Raw genomic sequence first — 23,256 nt, 5'->3', positions numbered from 1 at the left:
TGTCTGCAGACTCAGCACAAACCTGGACAACCCCTTTAATGCTCCTAACAAATAAAAAAAAGAGAATTAGTCAGTGTCACAAATAAAATTTACATCCAGGTACCTTATAGATGACGTCGCCTCTGGAGTCATTCTCCTTTTCTTCTTCTTGTCCAGACCCCATGATGAGTTTTCTCATCCACAGCGTCTCTGGAGACTTCTATCTTCTCCGGTCTTCTGCAGCAAATCTCCACAGAATACCTTTAAAGATAGAAGTGTCATTACAATGCTCCTGAATAAAAATGTCTGCAATATACTGTCGCCTCACATTATTCCCCTCCCTCCTCATACTGTCTCCTCTAACATCCCCCCTGTTCACCATACTGTCTCCTCATATTTACCCCCTCACTCTCTATACTGTCTGCTCACACATACCCCCGACTCCCTATACTGTGTCTGCACACATCCCATCACCCTCACTCCCCATACTGTGTCCACTTACATTTTTCCCATCACTACTCATACTGTGTCCACATATATTTACCCGTTCGCACCCCTTACTGTCTGTACCCATCCCGCATACTGTTTTCTCATACATGCCCTCATACATACATACTCTTCAGTTTGTGTCCTCAAATCTCCCCACACACATTAAATCCCATCCCCACTCCAAATCCCCCCATCCCCAATCCCCTACACACATTAAGTACCCCCCATCACCACTCCAAATCCCTCACACACATTAAATAACCCCCATCCCCACTCCAAATCCCTCACACACATTAAATAACCCCCCATCCCCACTCCAAATCCCCCCACACATTAAGTATCCCCCATCCCCACTCAATATCCCTTATCCCTACTCCAAAATCCCCCCACACATTATGTACCCCCCACTCCAAATCCCCCACACATTAACCCTCATCCCCACTCATTAACCCCCACACATTAACCCCATCTCCACTCATTAACCCCATCTCCACTCATTAACCCCCTCACTCATTAACCCCCATCCCCACTTTAACCCCCATCTCCACTCATTAACCCCCATCCCAACATTAACCCACATCTCCACTCATTAACCCCCATCCCCACTCATTAACCCCATCCCCACTCATTAACCCCACACACATTAACTCCCATCCCCACTCATTAAATCCCCCACTTATTAACCTCCATCCCCACATTAACCCCCCACACATTAACCCCCCATCTCCACTCATTAACCCCCCACTCATTAACCCCCATCCCCACATTAACCCCCATCCCCTCATGAACCCCCATCTCCACTCATTAACCCCCATCCCCACATTAACCCCCATATCCACTCATTAATCCCCCCACTCATGAACAACCCCCCACTCATGAACAACCCCCCATCTCCCATCTTTGGTGGTTCTTCAGCTCCACAGTGGAGCACACTTACCACCAGCGCTTGCTCTGGGCGCCGGGGAGTGACATCAACAGCGTGATCACATGACCTGATCACTCTGCTGATGTCGCTCTGAGCCGGCGGTGAGAGCTTCAATTGCACTGGCGTCTGTATAGATGCAAGTACAATTGCTGCCTGGGAGCCGGCGCGGCCTCCTTCTCTGTGTCGGCTGTCAGCTTGACAGCTGACACAGAGAACCGCTGACTCACAGGACTGGAAGCGGCAGAACGCAGCTGCCGGGGGGAGACACTACGGACCGCTGCATTAGGCAGCCCGACTGCGCCCCCCTGCTGGCTGCGCCCGGGGCAACTGCCCCCCCCGGATACGCCTCTGGTGCCAGCGTCAGGACATACCTTGTAGGCGGAGTTAGCACGTGATTTGTACGGCCCTTGAAGGATGGCATAAATATCCAAATGCCCCTTGGCAGAAAAAAAGGTTCCCAACCCAATTCTATATGATTATATTAACAAATACAGTAATTAATCGTTCAGCTTGTCTATAGTTAAACAGTGATTATTTAAGACCCGCAGTCGGATTTTCCAAATTGGCCCCTATTATGTTCATTTTTAAATGGAACATATGTATGTAAGTACATTATATGTCTATATATATATATACACTAGATAGATAGTGTGTTTGTAAATAAACAGTAATGTGATCAAAATGGGTGTAAATTGGAAATTGTCTTGTGTTCTATTTCAGCTTAATCAATGCCGACTTCTGTGTGGGATCTGTGTGTATAGCATTTGGAGGAGTCCTGGGAAAGGTTAGCCCTGTGCAACTGATGCTAATGACTCTCTTTCAAGTGACGCTCTTCGCTGTGAATGAGTATATTCTTCTAGACAAGCTTCATGTAAGATACATGTCTCATTTCCTTTTTTATGTATGTGAACTTGAAGTAACTATCAGAAATGGATTTAATATAAGCTCATTAACTTCAGTATTTTATTTCAAATACTTTACTTATTTTGCACTGATACATGATATCGTCTTAATTTATAGTGATAGCTAATTTCATAATTCTATTGGTTGCCCTTATTCTCAATCAGAGGTATTTCCTGTGAACTTCTTCCCTCAAATATGACTATACATTTCCCAAGTCTAGACACAATACCCAGAGCCCTTCATCCTGTAGCTGCTGTCTCCCGATTTATTTTTTTTTTTCTTCATACAGGCCCAAGGCGGAAAGTCTGAACCATGCACCCCTTGCCTTTTCACTGGTAGACGTAGAACCGTCATCATTGATGATGACCTCTCTGACACCAATCGAAAGGCAGGGGGAGGAGGCATGCTTTAGGCTTGCTATCATGCTCCCCATGTTTCTGCAGGGGCCATTTTGGAAATAATAGAACAGGCCACCAAACTGACAGAGTGAGGCTTTAAAGAAGAGGGTACCAGATATTGAGAAATAAACTTGGTGCAATAAAAGAAAAGTTATCTGAAATATTGATAAAAACACAATAATATACTGAAAAGGTTCCAATTTATCAGCCGAAGTTTGTTGGGGAACTTAACAGCAGGTGTTCAATTCCGCGACAGCGCTACCACATGTCTGTGTAGCATACCAATCACATATAAACAGTAAAAGCTGAATTCACTGGCACTGCTGCGTATAATCAGTTTTTCAGACATGGTGGTGCTCAGTTTCTATCCAGAAGGATGATCCAGCTTCCAATGGCAAAATTTTATTTATTAAAAAATTCCATCATGGATACAGACACAGCTACGCGTTTCGAACATCCTTTGTTCGTTTTCAAAGCGCAGTTTCTATACTGCAGATTTCACAGATGTCCAAGAAGCAAAAAAGAAGGGAACTCACCAAATAGCTTTAATCTGATAATTAATCGCAGTATATATTTCTAGCAGGGAAGAGAGAGCTGGTGCCCAAATCAAGACGACAGCTGTTTTGCATTTTACATGTTTCCACAGGCGTCCAACAATGCACAAATATCACATTGCACATTTTATGCGTCATCATGTTGCAGCACCGACCATCAGATTTAATCAATACTTTATTATTGTGGTTTGTCCTGATGAAGAAGTTTATATACATCGAAACGCGTTGACAAACAAAAACCGCATTCATACTTTCTTGGCCTCCTATAGCATGTTGGACTATTGTCGGTGCTGCATTACATCCACTGTTCCTATAGTTTTTCATCTTGTGTGCTGACAAATGTCTCACAAGTTTTCCATAGCAAATGCTGTAATGTTAGGAAGGGAAGGATCAGAAACTTTACATCTAAAGAGAACCTGCCATGTCCCCAAATGCTATAATCATGCAGATCATTAGCGCTCCAGTGCTATCTGTCTGGCTTATTGGAAGCTCAGCTACCGGGAAGAAATGGACTTTATTCCACTTGGGAGCCACAGCCTTTCAGTCATAGAGGTATGCCTGGAGCCACTTAGTACACATTAGTGGCCATAATCATTCCCACGCACTTTGTCGGCCCATCTGTCAATCAAACTGTAGGGGTATACATAACGGTGAGAGTAGCTACTCTGTGTACACATCTACGACTGAAAGCCGGCAGCTCCCAGGAGGGCTAAAGTTCATTTTTTACCCATGTGTCGCAGTTTCAGTAAGGTGGAAGAAGCACTGTTGACCTGCAGATTAACTCTATATCTGTTGGGTTACAAGGTTAACAGTATTTGGGACATGATAGGTTCCCTTTAAACAGCCAATCTTTATGTTTGACCAGGAGATAAGCTGTTGCCAGAGGCGTCTGCCTTATTCCCTTCTCCCCATTGGAAATATTAATTGTCAGCCACTATAAGTGTTCATGTGTATGGGAGAGTCGGGACAGATACTTTACCTTCATACAAAACATACTAAAGTGTATGGCCACCTTTACATATAGACAGACATGATGGGTCAGATTACGAATTTCAGCAGATGACTTGCATAATCCACTCCCTAAAAATAATTTCTGCACTAAACGGCAGGGTGTCATTAGGTGGAGGAAAGATTTACCCATTGTTAGATGTATAATGTTACATGGAACTGATGTAAATTATTTTTCTAAGCAATGGGAGTTGTTCATGTACAGTTTACAAATACATAACAATTGACACTAGAGTTGAGCGACTTTTGGTTTTTTAGGGTCGCGTTTCGTTTCGTGAAACCCGACTTTTCCAAAAGTCGGGTCGAGCAAGATCGTCCGATTATAGGGAAAAGTCGGGGTCGTCCCGAAACACGAAACTCAATGTAAGTCAATGGGGAATAAAAGTCGGCAGTGAGAGGAGGACAGGAAACACCCCAACAGTGCCCATTTGAATGCCAAAAGCATCAATTCTTTTTACTTAAGCTTGTCAACCTTAATTAACTTCATAATACAAGTTACGCACTGAAAAATGGGGGTTATTTGGCTACAGACTGTGGGGGGGGAGGGCTGGCTCCAGGTTTTCATGTGCCCTGGGCGAAAGAGCGCCCCTTTAACACATACCACAACTCATCATGCTCCGATACGGCAGAGAAATAGCGGTATAGTACAATGAAAAATACCTCACTTTTTACATCTCATGACGAGGCCCATCTATTTCTCCATACAGAATCATTGGTCCCATATAATGTTTGAAACAGTATATGATGAGCTCCACATAATGCTACAGTATATGTTGGTCCCCATGGATGAAGCTCTACTGTCTTATGGGCCCAAATAATGCTCCAAACATAATGGGCCCCATTTCTAATGCTCTAGTGTATAATGGGCCCTGTAAATGCTGCTCCAGTGTCTGATGTCCACCTTTGGAATGTTCCAGTGTATGGTGGGCCCCATCTATCATTCTCAGACGGTTTTAGGCCCAGTATGGATTGCACGTGATTGCACAAAGGTGAGAAAGGGTACCGTATCCCCAGATAACATGTATGGATAGTGTACACATTCAAAATATATGTCTATACATCAGGAGGCAGGCTCAGACGGTGTTAGGCCCAGTATGGATTGCACGTGATTGCACAAAGGTTAGAAAGGGTACCGTATCCCCAGATAACATGTATGGATAGCGTACACATTCAAAATATATGTCTCAGGAGGCAGGCTCAGACGGTGTTAGGCCCAGTATGGATTGCACGTGATTGCACAAAGGTTAGAAAGGGTCCCTTTTCCCCGGATAACATGTATGGATAGCGTACACATTCAAAATATATGTCTATACATCAGGAGGCAGGCTCAGACGGTGTCAGGCACAGTATGGATTTGACGGCCCAGATTACACAGCGGAGGAGCAGGGAGCGGTAAAGATTGCAAATGCTGGGGCCCTGCCCAAGCAAGGGGGGCCCACTCGTGGGCGTCGGTACTGGCACTGGGCCCCTCATAGTACAGCGGTGTGTCTGACGGCGGGTGTGCACGACCACCGTCAGAGACACTTGATTGCACTATGAGGGACCCTGTGCCAGTGCGCGCGCCCAAGAGTCGGCCTACCCACCTGTCCAGGGCAACGGCACTCGCACGGTGTCGTGCGCTAGGTGGTGACCCCGGCCATGGGGGGGGAGGCAGCACAGTTAGGGAGTTTTAGAAAGTGGCATATGTTGATGTTGGACATTCAGCTGATGCAAAAGGCGAAATAGGTGAAGTACCAGGAAGAGGTGGACCAAAGCAAGCCATTTTTCTGTCACCCTATGTGTCATCAGGGGAAGGTGGGACAAAATACTTGGAAACCCATGCGTGGTTCATTTTAATGAAGGTTAGATCATCCACATTTTGGGTTGACAGACGGGACCTTTTTTCTGTCAGGATTGATCCAGCTGCACTGAAGACTCTTTCCGATAGCACACTTGCAGCTGGGCAAGCGAGCTCCTGTAAGGCATATTGGGCCAATTCAGGCCAGGTGTCCAGTTTAGCGGCCCAATAGTCAAAGGGGAATGACCTGTGTGGGAGAACATCGATATGGGAGGAAAAGTAGTTTGTAACCATAGTTGACATCTGCTGTCTCCTGTCACTTTCCATCGATGCAGTATTACCAGTTGTGTGAGCGGTATTTGAAAAATCAGTCCACAACATTGTCATGAAACCCCTGTCTCCAATGCCACTTCTGCTGTGTGCACCACGAACACCTCTGCCAAGCTGCCCCCGGCCCGTATGGCTCGTGTGAGAACCATCACCGCTGCTGTGTGCTGGGAATGCCTCAAGCAACCGATTTACCAGAGTTGCTTGTTTATTAGCCAATATTAGGTCAAGGTTCTCCTGTGGCATGATGTTTTGTAATTTGCCTTTATAGCGTGGATCCAGGATGCTGGCCAACCAGTAGTCGTCATCGTTCATCATTTTGGCAATGCGGGGGTCCCTTTTTAGGATCCGCAAGGCATAATCTGACATGTGGGCCAATGTTCCCGGTGTCAATGATGCACTGCGAGTGCTGGGTGGAGGAGCACTTTCTGGCAAATCCACATCCCTCCAGTCACGCACAAACCCTGTACCAGACTTTGCCACGCCAACATTTTCACTTGCCCCACGAGATGCATCCTCCTCCCCTAAGTAATCATCCCCATCATCATCCTCCTCCTCCTCTTCTTCCTCCACCTTGTCCAGGAGAGGTCCCTGAGCAGACAATGGCTGAATGTCATCAAGGATTCCCTCCTCCTCTTCCTCCTCATCAACATTGGCTGCAGACGCCTGCTCCTTAAGGTGCGTCAAAGTTTGCATGAGCAGATGCATAAGTGGGATGCTCATGCTTAGGATGGCGTCGTCTGCGCTTACCAGCCGTGTGCATTCCTCAAAACACTGAAGGACTTTACAAAGGTCTTTCAGCTTCGACCACTGCACACCTGTCAACTCCATGTCTGCTCTCAAAGTGCCTGGCCGTGTATCCTAGCACAAATGCATTATGGCCTGCCTCTGCTCGCACAGCCGCTCCACCATGTGCAGGGTGGAGTTCCACCTTGTTGCAATGTCGATAATGAGGCGGTGGTTGGGAAGATGGAGCAATCGCTGCAGCTTCTGCATACGAACGGAGTGTACAGGCGACCGGCGGATGTGCGCGCACAGTCTTCGCACCTTCTGGAGCAGGGCTGTTAACTCCGGATAATTTTTGAGGAAGCACTGCACCACCAGGTTCAAGGTGTGAGCCAAGCAAGGTATGTGACGGAGTTTTGAAAGGGCTATGGCTGCCACAAAATTATGGCCGTTATCACTAACTACCTTGCCTGCCTCAAGATGTACACTGCCCAGCCATGACTCAGTTTGTCGCTTCAAGTACTCGGCCAGCACCTCGGCGGTGTGTCAGTCGCCCAAACACATCATCTGCAACACAGCCTGCTGACGCTTTCCACTAGCTGCTCGATAGGGGGACACATCGTGTGCAACAGTGGCAGCTGCAGATGGAGTGCTCGTACGACTGCGCTCTGTGGACGAGCTTTCGCTTCTGGAGGAGGAGGAGGAGGAGGGTCGAACGCCTACAGCCAACTGTTTCCTATACCGTGGGCTAGGCAGCACTGTCCCACCACCGCTGTCCCCTGTGGACCCTGCATCCACCACATTAACCCAGTGCGCAGTGATGGACATGTAACGGCCCTGGCCATGCCGACTGGACCATGCATCAGTTGTGAGGTGCACCTTTCCGCTCACTGACTGCTTGAGTGCATGGACAATGCGGTCTTTCACATGATGGAGGAGGGCTGGGATGGCTTTGCGAGAGAAGAAGTGGCGACTGGGTAGGTCATAGCGAGGTACTGCATAGGCCATGAGTTCGCGGAAAGCTGTGCTTTCCACCAACCGAAAGGGCATCATCTCAAACGAGATTAGTTTGGCAATGTGGGCGTTCAAACCCAGTGTACGCGGATGAGAGACTGAGTACTTTCTTGACCTACTCATAGTGTCTGGGAGGGTGAGCTGGACTTGAGAGCTGCATATGGTGGAAGTAGCGGTGGACAGGGCGGACTGAGAGAGGGTTGATGATGGTGATGGAGTTGGTGTTCTTTCTGATGGCCTAGAATCAGTCTTTCGTTGATATAACAGTGGGATTCCCTGACTGCTGTGGTCTTGCAACGACACCTCAACATTTGCTGCTGTGCTAACCGGTGGGCTTACAGTGGGGGAAACAATGTAGCGTTGCTGACTACCTTCGTTGTGATCAGTTGCACATGTGGCACTTGAGGTTTGGTGTTGTGTCCACGCTTGCAAGTGCATGCTGGTTAAATGTCTAAGCATGCAACTGGTATTCAAATTTTTCAGATTTTTCCCTCGGCTAAAGGTCTTTGCGCACTTCTTACAGATAACCTTGGCCTGATCATGAGGATTTTGGTCAAAAAAGTGCCACACTGCACTCTTCCTACTTTGGCAGACATTTTGCGGCCTAGCACGCTGTGATCTTTTGACCCTCTGGACAAGCTGTCCAGCAACTCTTTTGATGTTTGGAACCTGTCTTTGGAGTGCTCCGGGCCTGCCAGATAACAGCTGTTGCGATGTCGATGTCTGCTGTGGATGCTCCTCATCTGAGCTATTGGAAGCAGCACCCTCTTCCCCCAATGGATGCCAATCTGGGTCAACAACTGGGTCATCCATCACCTCCTCTTCTATGTCATGTGCACCTTCCTCTGTGTCACCGTGTATGGTGGTATAGTGTGCGGGAAGGGGCACCTGAGTCTCATCAGGGTCAGAATCTGGCTCTGTACATTGCGAGGACAATGTAGTGCTCTGAGTGAATGTACCAGCAGAATCATCCATCAGCGGCTGTGCATCAGTGCACTCCATGTCAGATTCATCTTGGCCTGGGTAATTCACCATTTCACTTGATAATCCAGGCATGGTATGTGAAAACAGCTCCATGAAGTAATCAGTAGTATGGCCTGAGTCATCCTTCAATCTTGGTTGGGGTGAAGGACACAAGGAAAGGTGTGGTTCATGAACATGAGCCTCCAATGATGACTCAGTGCTTTTACTTTTTACAACTGAAGAAGAGGAGGCGATAGAGCTGGAGGCTGAGTCAGCAATGTAAGACAAAACTTTTTCCTGATGCTCTGGCTTTAAAAGCGGTTTGCCAACTCCTAGAAAACTAAGCGTTCGAGGCCTTATGTAGCCAGACGATGACGCAGGGTCAGCACCTCCTGCATTCGGTCCTATTTTGCTCTTGCCACTACCATCAGATCCACCACCAACACCATCATTACCAGCTGCCAACCCCCGCCCAATTCCACGGCCTCTTCCACCAGCCTTCCTCATTTTTGGTAGAAATGTAGACAAAATCCAACAAACTATATAGTAATGTAAAACAAGGTACAAGGTGTCTATAGGACAGGGGAGATTTTGAATTTCTGCAGACACTTGTGGACACTGGACACTTTTGGATTGTGTGAGGCCCACTGATATCTGAGCGCTATGTGACAGGCTCGATGGCACAGCTGTGACCAAAGTGACTAGAGGATAAGGGAGATTTTGAATCTCTGCACACACTTTTGGACACTGGACACTTTTGGATTATGTGAGGCCCACTGATATCTGAGCGCTATGTGACAGGCTCGATGGCACAGCTGTGACCAAAGTGACTAGAGGATAAGGGAGATTTTGAATCTCTGCACACACTTTTGGACACTGGACACTTTTGGATTGTGTGAGGCCCACTGATATCTGAGCGCTATGTGACAGGCTCGATGGCAAGGTTGTGACCAAAGTGACTAGAGGATAAGGGAGATTTTGAATCTCTGCACACACTTTTGGACACTGGACACTTTTGAATTGTGTGAGGCCCACTGATATCTGAGCGCTATGTGACAGGCTCGATGGCACAGCTGTGACCAAAGTGACTAGAGGATAAGGGAGATTTTGAATCTCTGCACACACTTTTGGACACTGGACACTTTTGGATTGTGTGAGGCCCACTGATATCTGAGCGCTATGTGACAGGCTCGATGGCACAGCTGTGACCAAAGTGACTAGAGGATAAGGGAGATTTTGAATCTCTGCACACACTTTTGGACACTGGATGGACACTTTTGGATTGTGTGAGGCCCACTGATATCTGAGCGCTATGTGACAGGCTCGATGGCACAGCTGTGACCAAAGTGACTAGAGGATAAGGGAGATTTTGAATCTCTGCACACACTTTTGGACACTGGATGGACACTTTTGGATTGTGTGAGGCCCACTGATATCTGAGCGCTATGTGACAGGCTCGATGGCACAGCTGTGACCAAAGTGACTAGAGGATAAGGGAGATTTTGAATCTCTGCACACACTTTTGGACACTGGATGGACACTTTTGGATTGTGTGAGGCCCACTGATATCTGAGCGCTATGTGACAGGCTTGATGGCACAGCTGTGACCAAAGTGACTAGAGGATAAGGGAGATTTTGAATCTCTGCACACACTTTTGGACACTGGACACTTTTGGATTGTGTGAGGCCCACTGATATCTGAGCGCTATGTGACAGGCTCGATGGCACAGCTGTGACCAAAGTGACTAGAGGATAAGGGAGATTTTGAATCTCTGCACACACTTTTGGACACTGGATGGACACTTTTGGATTGTGTGAGGCCCACTGATATCTGAGCGCTATGTGACAGGCTCGATGGCACAGCTGTGACCAAAGTGACTAGAGGATAAGGGAGATTTTGAATCTCTGCACACACTTTTGGACACTGGACACTTTTGGATTGTGTGAGGCCCAATGAATATCTAAGCGCTATGTGACAGGCTCGATGGCACAGCTGTGACAAAAGTGACTAGAGGATAAGGGAGATTGGATTGCTTTTAAAAAAGCAGTTTGCGGAGCAGTGGGTAAACAGCAATGCAGGAATGTCAGGAAGCCTTAGAAGGCAGCCCAACAACCAACACCACTGATACACCACTATATAGCCTCCCCTTGCACTGCACACACAGTGACTGGTGTGTTGTGCAGGCCAAATCGCTAGCAGCAGAAGCAGTTTTTTTGTCTTCTTCCCTGCCTAACGCTCTCCCTACAGAATCAGCAGCAACCTCTCCCTATACTAAGATCGGCAGAAGTAAGATGGCGGTCGGCGTGCACGCCCTTTTATACCCCCTGTGACGCCCACCAAAGCAAGCCAATCACTTGCATGCCCTTCTGAAAGATGGTGGTGACCCGTGCCTATGTCATCACGTTGCCCACAGTGTCCGTGGATCCTGATTGGCTGAAAAAGAGCGCAAAACAAACTTTTGAAACGCGACTTTGGCGCGTAAGTGCTCAAAACCATATTCAACAAGTTTATTAACCCTTCAGGTGTTTCACAGGAATTTTTTGAATGTTTTAAAAAAATGAACATTTTAACTTTTTTTCACAAAAAAATTATTTCAGGTCCAATTTTTTTATTTTACCAAGGGTAACAGGAGAAATTGGACCATAAAAGTTATTATTCAATTTGTCCTGAGTACGCTGATACCTGACATGTGGGGGGGGGAACCACTGTTTCGGCTCATGGCAGAGCTTGGAAGGGAAGGAGCCCCGTTTGACTTTTCCAAAGCAAAATTGGCTGGAATTGAGATCGGACGCCATGTCGCGTTTGGAGAGTCCTTGAAGTGCCTAAACAGTGGAAACTTCCCACAAGTGACCCATTTTGGAAACTATACCCCCCATGGAACTTATCTAGATGTGTGGTGGGAACTTTGAACCCCCAAAGGCTTCACAGAAGTATATAACGTACAGCCGTAAACTTAAAAATTCATATTTTTTTCACAAAAATGATCTTTTCACCCCCAATTTTTATTTTACCAAGGGTAACAGGACCGCAAAAGTTATTGTGCAAATTGTCCTGAGTACACTGATACCCCATATATGGGGGTAAAACACTGTTTGGGTACATGGCAGAGCTCGGAAGGGAAAGAGCGCCATTTGACTTTTTCAATGCAGAATTGGTTGGAATTGAAATCAGACACCATATCGCTTTTGAAGAGCACCTGATGTGCCTGAACAGTGGAAACCCACCACAAGTGAACCCATTTTGGAAACTAGACCCCCCAGGGAACTTATATACATGGGTAATGAGCTCTTTGAACCCCAAAGTGCTTCACAGAAGTTTATAACGCCCAGGCGTGAAAATAAAAAAATCATATTTTTTCCACAAACATGATCATTTAGTCACCAATTTTTTTATTTTCCCAAGGGTAACAGGAGAAATTGGACCCCAAAAGTTGTTGTCCAATTTGTTCTGAGTACACTGATACCCCATATGTGGGAGAAAATTACTGTATGAGCACATGTCGGGGCTCGGAAGGGAAGTAGTGACGTTTTGGAATGCAGACTTTGATAGAATGGTCTGCGGGTGTCATATCGCATTTGGAGAGCCCTTGATGTGCCTAAACAGTGGAAACCCGCCACAAGTGACCCAATTTTGGAAACTAGACCCCCCAAGGAAGTTATCTAGATGTGTGGTGAGCATTTTGAGCCCCAAAGTGCTTCACAGAAGTTTATAACGCCTGGGCATGAAAATATAAAAATTATATTTTTTTCTCAAACATGATCATTTAGTCCCCAATTTTTTTATTTTCCCAAGGGTAACAGGAGAAATTGGACCCCAAATGTTGTTGTCCAATTTGTCCTGAGTATGCTAATACCCCATATGTGGGAGAAAACTACTGTATGGGCACATGTTGGGACTGGAAGGGAAGTAGTGACGTTTTGGAATGCAGACTTTGATGGAATGGTCTGCGGGAGTCACGTCGCGTTTGGAGAGATCCCGATGTGGCTAAACAGTGGAAACCGCCCACAAGTGACGCCATTTTGGAAACTAGACCCCCCCAAGGAACTTATCTAGATGTGTGGTGAGCACTTTGAACCCCAAGTGCTTCACAGAAGTTTATAACGTAGAGCCATAAAAATAAAAAAATAATTTTTATCCACATTTTTTTTATTTTCTCAAGGGTAACAGGAGAAATTGGACCCCAAAAGTTGTTGTGCAATTTGTCCTGAGTACACTGATACCCCATATGTCAGGGTAAACCAGTATTTGGGTGCATGGCAGAGTTTGGAAAGGAAGGAGCACCTTTTGACTTTTTCAACGCAGAATTGGCTGGAATTGAGATCAGCTGCCATGTCGCGTTTGGAGAGCCCCTTATGTGCCTGAACAGTGGAAACTCCCCAATTCTAACTCCAACCCTAACTCCAACACACCCCTAACCCTAATTCCAACCATAGCCCTAGCCCTAACCCTAACCCTAGCCCTAACCCTAACCCTAATGGGAAAATGGAAATAAATACTTTTTTTTAATTTTATTATTTTTCCCTAACTAAGGGGGTGATAAAGGGGGGTTTGTTTTACCATTTATAGCAGATTTTTTTGTTTGGCAGCTGTCGCACACTAAAAGACGCTTTTTATTGCAAAAAATAGTTTTTGCATCACTACATTTTGAGAGCTATAAATTTTCTATATTTTGACCCGCAGAGTCATGTGAGGTCTTATTTTTTGCGGGACGAGTTGACGTTTTTATTGGTACCATATTCGGGCACATGACATTTTTTGATCGCTTTTTATTCCGATTTTTGGGATGCAGAATGAACAAAAACCAGTAATTCATGAATTTCTTTTGGGGGGGCGTTTATACCATTCCGCATGTGGTAAAATTGATAAAGCAGTTTTATTCTTCGGGTCTGTGCGATCACAGTGATACCTCATTTATATCTTTAGGTTTTTGCGCTTTTATACAATAAAAACAATTTTATATAAAAAATAATTATTTTTGCATTGCTTTATTCTGCGAACTATAACTTTTTTATTTTTTTGCTTATGACATTGTATGGCAGCTCATTTTTTGCGGCACAAGATGACATTTTCAGCGGTACCACGTTTATTTATATCCGTCTTTTTGATCGCGTGTTATTGCACTTTTTGTTCTGCGGTATGATGATAAAGCATTGTTTTTTGCCTTGTTTTTTTTTAAGGGGTTCACTAAAAGATTTAACTAGTGGGACAGTTTTATAGGGCGAGTCATTACGGACATGGTGATACTAAATATGTGTACTTTTATTGGTTTTTTTAGTTACAAAAAAAGAATTTATTAGGTTTTTTTTATTTATTTAGTAATTTTTTAAAATTATTTTTACACATGATTTTATTTTTTTTTTACTTTATTATATTGTCCCGGGGGGGCATTACTACATAGTGTCAGATCGCTGAACTGACACTTTGCAGCGATCTGACAGGCACTGCAGGCGGCTTCTCAGCACCTGCTCTCAGCAGGCACTGAGAAGCCACCTCCGTGACCACTCCGGCACATAGTGCCGGGTGTTAGCTGTGATAATCAGCTGACACCCGGCCTCGATCAGCTGCGCTCCCCCCCGTGAGCGCAGCTGATCGCTATGACGTACTATCCTGTCCACGGTCATAGAGGCCCAGGGCACCTGGACGGGATAGTACGTCAGATGTCAGGAAAGAGTTAAAGGGAATCTATCAGCAGGTTTTTATATGAAATCTGAGACCAGCCTAATATAAGGCACTAAAGCCTGATTACAGGGATGTGTTACCTGTTAGGTTGTGTGTTGTAGTTTTAATACAGTCATTATTGTATCAGCAGAAGATTATCATTACCTGACTACATGTCTCGTGCAGACAAGTGAGGCTAATCTGGGTAATCCAGCCCACACCACTGATTAGCAGCATGCTGAAAATTCATAGCGTCCACGGGAAGCTGCCACTCAGGGGTGTGGACCGTGTTATACGCAGCCCAGACTTCTTAGCTTTGCTACACCTACTTCTGACAAACAAGCATTCTATCCAAACCACACCAAATAGCCCAGTAAATGATATACATCCCTGGAATCAGGCTTCCATGCCCTATGTTATGCTGCTATCAGATTATATAGCAAAAACTGACAGATTCTCTTTAACAGTTAAATGGGTATTCACATCTCCAAGATCTTCTCCCAAAATATATTAGGTGTAATAGTAATAATATTAGCAAATACCTCCAATTAGAAATGTAGTACAGTTCTTCTGATACAGTATGTTAAGCTCTTACCCCAGGTGCAGGGCATTAGATAGTCATGGTTACGACCACTAACAACTAACTAGCTATCACTATATGTATGGTCTTAACCATGGATACCTAAGCAACTGTAATACCCTGCACATGGGGTAAGACACATAGTAAATTAGAAGAACTAAGCTCATTTCTAATTGGAGGTATTTGCTAACATTATTATTACACTTGCTACATTTGGGACAGGAACTAATTATTTTTTAACATAATAGCAAGGTGGAGACTCCTCAAATTCATGATTTAAGCACATATACGAAACCAAACTGGGAAAAATCTGAGAAAAACAGAAATGTAATTCATTTTTAGATTTTCTTTGCATGGATTTTAATCTCAATTATGGAAAATGTTTGCCCCAATTGAGGAGGAGTGAGAAAAAATGAAGTTTGTGATTCATGCAGTAGCTTTGTGAGCTGTAGTTTAGGCCTTGCCTCTGATGGCGCCCCATTTGGTGTAATGTCATTCAGGGTAAATATAAGCTATACTATACAGTGATTAATTATCAGCGTTATGCAAGGTGATGACTAAAAGAAAGTGTCCAAATACAAGTTATACAGCTAATACACTGTAAAAAATAATTTGATACACTGTGTCACACAATGCTATGGTAAATACCACCAAGCAATAAAAATAATACCAACACGGTAACAGCCAAACTTATAAAGTAATGTATTAAATGCCATACAATGTCTAAAAAAATACCAAAAATATCATTTATATTAACATTTGTAGTGGCCATATGCCTTGTCTGACAGACCCTCAATGGCACCCTTTATAGAATTGGCAACTAATGCGCTATGTAACGTCTATGCCAAGACAAATTTGTGTTTTCTAAGCAGATATTAATTATTATAGACCTGGAGGTGAAAGCAAAAAGGTGCTGGTATCTCGGGTGACACAGGTAATAAGCACTACAGTGTTGGCTGATATGTGTATAAATGACCCTCAAAGAATGAGAACTGCGGCAATATGGACCATTCAATCATCTTTTGTACTGTCAAAAAAATTCTTCTAAAGTGTTATCTGACACATAATAAGGATAAAGACCCTCCATTTACACTTTTACTGAGAATACAAGTATAAGCAAGGTTTCACAACCGGAAGCAAATAATAGCTTTATTTCTATAATCTCATTGTACTTGACACAAGTAAAGTTCATATGTTAGTTCTATATCTCCCCACAGGTCATTGATGCTGGTGGCTCCATGACAATCCACACATTTGGGGCATATTTTGGACTGACTGTCGCTTGGATCTTGAGGCGTCCTCAACTTAATCAAAATAACAAAAATGAAGGATCAGAGTATGTCTCAGATATATTTGCTATGATTGGTGAGTTACTTTGTGGCATACAACATTGTCATATATTTTTTTAAGGAAGACCTGTCACTTGCCCTAAATATGTATTTTTCTATATGGTGTAAATGCTACTTTCACCCTTAATCTAGAGTTGTTTATTTTTTGTTCCTGAAACATGGCACCCCATTCCCTGTATATAAATTTAGTCTTTTAATAGACTCCCTTGGGGAAGAGTTGATGACCACACCTACTTGCCAAAAAAGACTAGATTTACAAAAAGGGTAGAAAGACAAATCAGGAACCGAGAGGCACAGACATAAAAAGAAACAAAAAGTCAGATTTAGGAGGCCAGTGGCATCTATTCCAGATAAAACATTACACATTTATGGTGTGAAGGCGAGAATGGCTAATGAAATCAATTATTAACCTTACATAAGCTAATAATATATGTGGTGTGGCAAGATGGCGTCTACATTATGGAAATACGCCCTGGAATCCTTGGATTGTGAGGGGGATACACTGAAGACCATATATGGAATGGACCTAACACAGATGGATGCAATGGCTGAAGCTGTGCAACGTCCTCTTCCTGCCTGCTATATGATCTTTTGTTTGTACTAATAAAGTGCAGTTCTGTACCAGCTCTTGCCGAGAGAGGAGAGATCATCTGACCTTGCGTCCTATGTGTTTCTTATATGCATGCACTTGCCTCATATTTATTAGGTCATGGGCAGGCAATCACTAAGATCTCACCTTATGAAATTGTGAGTGAGGGCCAGGGCCATAGTCATGGCCGAGGACTCTGGTGTATCTGGGCCCTGTCCTCCCATCACATGAAAATAGTGTCCATTACTCTGCATACCTGTATCTCCATCTTCTGCTCCATCAAGGTCCTCTCTGTGCTGCTGAAAGCTCCTTATAGACAGTTTCACATGAATAGAGACACAGTCCATTTCAACTTTCAAATGAATAACTTTACTGGTTTCTTTATGCAGCACATCCATGTGCTTCACAGCAATAACAACATGTTCCACTTTGCACATTTCTTCCTCTTTCCCTGCACTTCTCTCTCTGTCACACAGAATGTACCTGGGTCGGACCATCTCGTAACGTTCCTCAGCATCCTCCCTGTTCAGCTCTGCTATGGTTTGGCATTCCCTAGTCTGTTTCACTCCAGACATGAGAGTATCAGCCTCCGAAGTCAGCTGCCACATGATTAGCGACCTGCCCTTCTGTACTGTCTCCTGTGGTGACACAGCATCCTTCCGGTCCAAACTCACTGCATCTGGTAGTTCCCTCAGCCGTTTTGCCCCGGATCTGAGGGCATCAACCGATGCGATAAGTTGCTACATTAAGAAGCCACCTGCCAGGGGCTGGCTGGCACTTTTCAGCCTGGGGGGCAATCACAAGGCAGTGGCCCTCCAGTTGCAGTGCTTTTGCCCTGCTTATCTCTGGCCACTGCATTAAAGAAGCAGAGATAACAGGCTTTAAAAACAGGGTTGTACATAGATATGGGAACAAAACGGAGCTAGCTGCATATAAATGGAAGCATATCCAAGCTTACTGCCTACATAGATACTGTAACAGAAGCAAGCTGACTACATAGACACAAGACCGGAACCAAGATTGCTATGTAGACAAGGAAACTGACTGGAGCTTACTACAGAGATAAGGGAGCAGAACCGAGCTTACTACAGAGATATGGGAGCAGAACAGAGGTTACTACAGAGATATGGGAGCAGAACCGAGGTTACTACAGAGATATGGGAGCAGAACCGAGGTTACTACAGAGATAAGGGAGCAGAACCGAGCTTACTACAGAGATAAGGGCGCAGAACCAAGCTTACTACAGAGATATGGGAGCAGAACCAAGCTTACTACAGAGATATGGGAGCAGAAGAGAGCTTACTACAGAGATATGTGAGCAGAACCAAGCTTACTATAGAGATATGGGAGCAGAACAAAGCTTACTACAAAGATATGGCAGCAGAACCGAGCTTACTACAGAAATATAGGAGCATAATGGAGCTTACTATAGAGCTATGGGAGCAGAACTGAGCTTACTACAGAGATATGGGAGCAGAACCAAGCTTACTTGTTAGGCGTCGGGTTCCTGCAGTGGTTCAACAGGAATCCAGAGACTCATATTCTGCGGTCTCCCATTATCTTTCGACCGCAGAGGACATTGCTCAGCAATCCCGGCTTCCCAGACGCTCTGCCCAGACCTGCTCTGTGGGGTTGGCTATTGCTGCCACCTTCGGGTCAGCAATGGCAATGCATGCTGCTCAGCAGCAAATCACTCCAGAGGCTAAGTCCCTCCGTAGCTCTACTGAGCATGCTCACGAGACGATCTCCCATTGGAGATCGGGAGCCACATGTTCAGGTCCTTCTCCAGATCTGATTGGTCCATCTCAGGGATCTGGAAGCTTCCAGAAGGTCCTGGCTATAAAAGGTTTGCATGGCTGCTCGGCCATGCGCTAGTATAGTCTCTAGTTGCTACTGTGTGAATGATGATCGATGAATGAACCTGCGACTGACTCATTAAGATCCCCTCCCTCTGATATTACGAGTGTGTATAGGAACTTAGCTTTAGAGTCAGTGCCAGCCAGTGGCAAGCTATAGCCACAATAAGCATCTACGCAGTACTAGCGTCCGACAGTGCGCCCCCTCTTGGGCCTTGTCGACTAGCGGCAGTGTCTTTCGCTGCGCTGCAGTCTGCAACTCCTTTTGGTGTCCGCAGTTGCGACTCCGCACGCACGGTCGGTCTAGACGGACGCTGACCCTCTGCCTTGGGCCCAGCTCCTGTGACCATATACCGTGCGTGCACTTCTCTGAGACCTGTGACGCTAACAGGCTCAGCCCTTTTGTGTTTTGCACTTAAGGCATCTCTGTGAGTAAAACAGAGATCGCTCAGCCCACCTGGGTGACGTTCAACCCGCGTGCGTTATACAGCCATATTGTACGTCCGCCATCAGCTAGCAACAGTGTTAACACTTTCTGCACGGTGGACCCCGGGCGGCGAACACTCTTTACGTTATTTTATATTTAGTGCTTTCCGCCTTCCCTAACATTACTACACAGATATTGGAGCAGAACAAGCTTACTACAGAGATATTGGAGCAGAACTGAGCTTACTATAGAAATATGGGAGCAGAACCGAGCTTACTACAGAGATATGGGAGCAGAACTGAGCTTACTACAGAGATATGGGAGCAGAACTGAGCTTACTATAGAAATATGGGAGCAGAACCGAGCTTACTATAGAGATATGGGAGCAGAACTGAGCTTACTACAGAGATATCGGAGCAGAACTGAGCTTACTATAGAAATATGGGAGCAGAACCGAGCTTACTACAGAGATATGGGAGCAGAACTGAGCTTACTACAGAGATGTAGGAGCAGAACCGATCTTACTACAGAGATATGGGAGCACAACCGAGCTTACTACAGAGATATGGGAGCAGAACAGAGCTTACTACAGAGATATGGGAGGAGAACCAAGCTTACTACATAGATATGGGAGCAGAATTGAGCTTACTACAGAGATATGGGAGGAGAACCAAGCTTACTACAGAGATATGGGAGCAGAACCAAGCCCTAAGAAAAAAATAATGGAACCTGAGTGCCCCTGTCAAAACTAATAATGTCCCCATTTATAACAAATAATGTCCTCTGAGTGCCCACAAAGCTCTGAATATACAGAATGATGGTCCTACATACCACAAAACACAATATGATGGTCCCCAAAGCCCTTTATCCCCATTGAGGACCCCAGATCTCCCTATATATGGTAAAATGGCTACATAGCCCCTATATAAAATAAGATGTTCCCATTGCCCCTAAATATAGTATGATGGACCCCCCTGCCCCCTATATATAGTATGAAGGTCCCCATTGCTCCCTGTCTATAGTATGAAATCCACACTGCCCCCTGTATATAGTATGAAATCCCCACTGCCCCCTATGTATATACAGAAGTTTACATCCACTATATAAAAATACAAATCTGCATGTTTTTCTCTATCTCACATGAAATCAGAATAAACCTTTCTCGTTGTAGGTCATATGTGTCTTTTAATATAGTGTATGGAAACTTCTGGTTTCAACTGTATAGTATGATGGCCCCCTGCCCTGTATATATAGTATAAAGGTCCCCACTGCACTAAATAAATAGTTTGGTGGCCCCAGTTGCCCCATGTATATAGTAGGATGGTCCCAGTTCCCCCATATATACAGCTGTGGCCAAAAGTATTGACACCCCTGCAATTCTGTCAGATAATACTCAGTTTCTTCCTGAAAATGATTGCAAACACAAATTCTTTGGTATTATTATCTTCATTTAATTTCATTTAACACAAAAAGAATTGTCCTAAAGCCAAATTGGATATAATTCTACACCAAACATAAAAAGGAGGGTGGACAAAAGTATTGACACTGTTCGAAAAATCATGTGATGCTTCTCTACTTTGTGTAATTAACAGCACCTGTAACTTACCTGTGGCACCTAACAGGTGTTGGCAATAACTAAATCACACTTGCAGCCAGTTGACATGGATTAAAGTTGACTCAACCTCTGTCCTGTGTCCTTGTGTGTACCACATTGAGCATGGAGAAAAGAAACAAGACCAAAGAACTGTCTGAGGACTTGAGAAACCAAATTGTGAGGAAGCATGAGCAATCTCAAGGCTACAAGTCCATCTCCAAAGACCTGAATGTTCCTGTGTCTACCGTGCGCAGTGTCATCAAGAAGTTTAAAGCCCATGGCACTGTGGCTAACCTCCCTAGATGTGGACGGAAAAGAAAAATTGACAAGAGATTTCAAAGCAAGATTGTGCGGATGTTGGATAAAGAACCTCGACTAACATCCAAACAAGTTCAAGCTGCCCTGCAGTCCGAGGGTACAGCAGTGTCAACCCGTACTATCCGTCGGCGTGTGAATGAAAAGGGACTGTATGGTAGGAGACCCAGGAAGACCCCACTTCTTACCCCGAGACATAAAAAAGCCAGGCTGGAGTTTGCCAAAACTTACCTGAAAAAGCCTAAAACGTTTTTGTTCTCTGGTCAGATGAGACTAAAGTAGAGCTTTTTGGACAAAGGCATCAACAGAGTTTACAGGAGAAAAAAAGAGGCATTCAAAGAAAAGAACACGGTCCCTACAGTCAAACATGGCGGAGGTTCCCTGATGTTTTGGGGTTGCTTTGCTGCCTCTGGCACTGGACTGCTTGACCGTGTGCATGGCTTTATGAAGTCTGAAGACTACCAACAAATTTTGCAGCATAATGTAGGGCCCAGTGTGAGAAAGCTGGGTCTCCCTCAGAAGTCATGGGTCTTCCAGCAGGACAATGACCCAAAACACACTTCAAAAAGCACTAGAAAATGGTTTGAGAGAAAGCACTGGAGACTTCTAAGGTGGCCAGAAATTAGTCCAGACCTGAATCCCTTAGAACACCTGCGGAGAGATCTAAAAATGGCAGTTTGGAGAAGGCATCCTTCAAATATCAGGGACCTGGAGCCGTTTGCAAAAGAAGAATGGCCTAAAATTCCAGCAGAGCATTGTAAGAAACTCATTGATGGTTACCGGAAGCGGTTGGTCGCAGTTATTTTGGCTAAAGGTTGTGCAACCAAGTACTAGGCTGAGGGTGCCAATACTTTTGTCTGGCCCATTTTTGGAGTTTTGTGTGAAATGATCAATGTTTTGCTTTTTGCTTCATTCTCTTTTGTGTTTTTTCATTTAAGACAAATTAAATGAAGATAATAATACCAAAGAATTTGTGTTTGCAATCATTTTGAGGAAGAAACTGAGTATTATCTGGCAGAATTGCAGGGGTGTCAATACTTTTGGCCACAACTGTATAGTATGATGATCCCAGTTCACTCATATATATAGTATGATGGTCCCAGTTCCACCTCATATACATAGTAGGATGGCCTCAGCCCCCATATATACAGTATGATGGCCGCAGTTCTCATATATACAGTATGATGGCCCCACAAGCCTGTTCATATATTCAGTATGATGACTGCAGTTTCCCCCCCATATATACAGTAGGATGGCCGCAGTTTCCCCCCATAATTACAGTAGAATGGCCACAGTTTCCCCTCCATATATAGTAGAATGCCCGCAGTTTCCCCCCCATATATACAGTAGGATGGCCGCAGTTTCATCCCCATATATAGAGTAGGATGGCCGCAGTTTCCCCCCCATATATACAGTATGATGGCCGCAGTTTCCCCCCCATATATGCAGCATCATGGCCACAGTTTCCCCCCCATATATACAGTATGATGGCCGCAGATTGTCCCCCATAAGTGCAGTATGATGGCCGCAGTTTCACCCCCATATGTGCAGTATGATGGCCGCAGTTTCACCCCCATATGTGCAGTATGATGGGAGTCCCCGAGAGAGGCTACAGCTGTCTGCCATACGAGTAGAGTTGTTATGAATATCTGACAGGAGGACCTTCAGAGTACCATTGTACTGGAGCTCTTCACATCTTAAGGCGCAATAGAGGAGTCATTCAGGAAAGGTACATGTTGGCGGAGTGTTGGAGAGGAGAATCCTGACTTGCCCGGGAGGATGATTGAGTCTTTGCCCCGGAGGACACGGCACGGAGGCAGGCAC

At 44.9% G+C, this 23,256-nt stretch overlaps 1 protein-coding gene across 2 annotated transcripts in view; it reads left to right on the top strand.

Moving 5' to 3' along the window:
- The window catches only part of RHCG (Rh family C glycoprotein), a 363,392-nt gene that overhangs the window by 217,533 nt on the left and 122,603 nt on the right, over positions 1–23,256 (top strand). For both annotated transcript variants that reach the window (XM_073568698.1, XM_073568697.1), the window contains exons 3-4: positions 2,114–2,264; positions 16,520–16,667. In XM_073568698.1, coding sequence (XP_073424799.1) covers positions 2,114–2,264; positions 16,520–16,667 — 299 coding nt within the window. The remainder of the gene's footprint in view (positions 1–2,113; positions 2,265–16,519; positions 16,668–23,256) is intronic.

Source organism: Dendrobates tinctorius, unplaced genomic scaffold (genome assembly GCF_039654945.1).
Source record: "Dendrobates tinctorius isolate UK_male_01 unplaced genomic scaffold, ASM3965494v1 ptg000022l, whole genome shotgun sequence".
NCBI classification, from domain to species: domain Eukaryota; kingdom Metazoa; phylum Chordata; class Amphibia; order Anura; family Dendrobatidae; genus Dendrobates; species Dendrobates tinctorius.
This window is presented reverse-complemented; position numbering and strand designations above follow the sequence as displayed.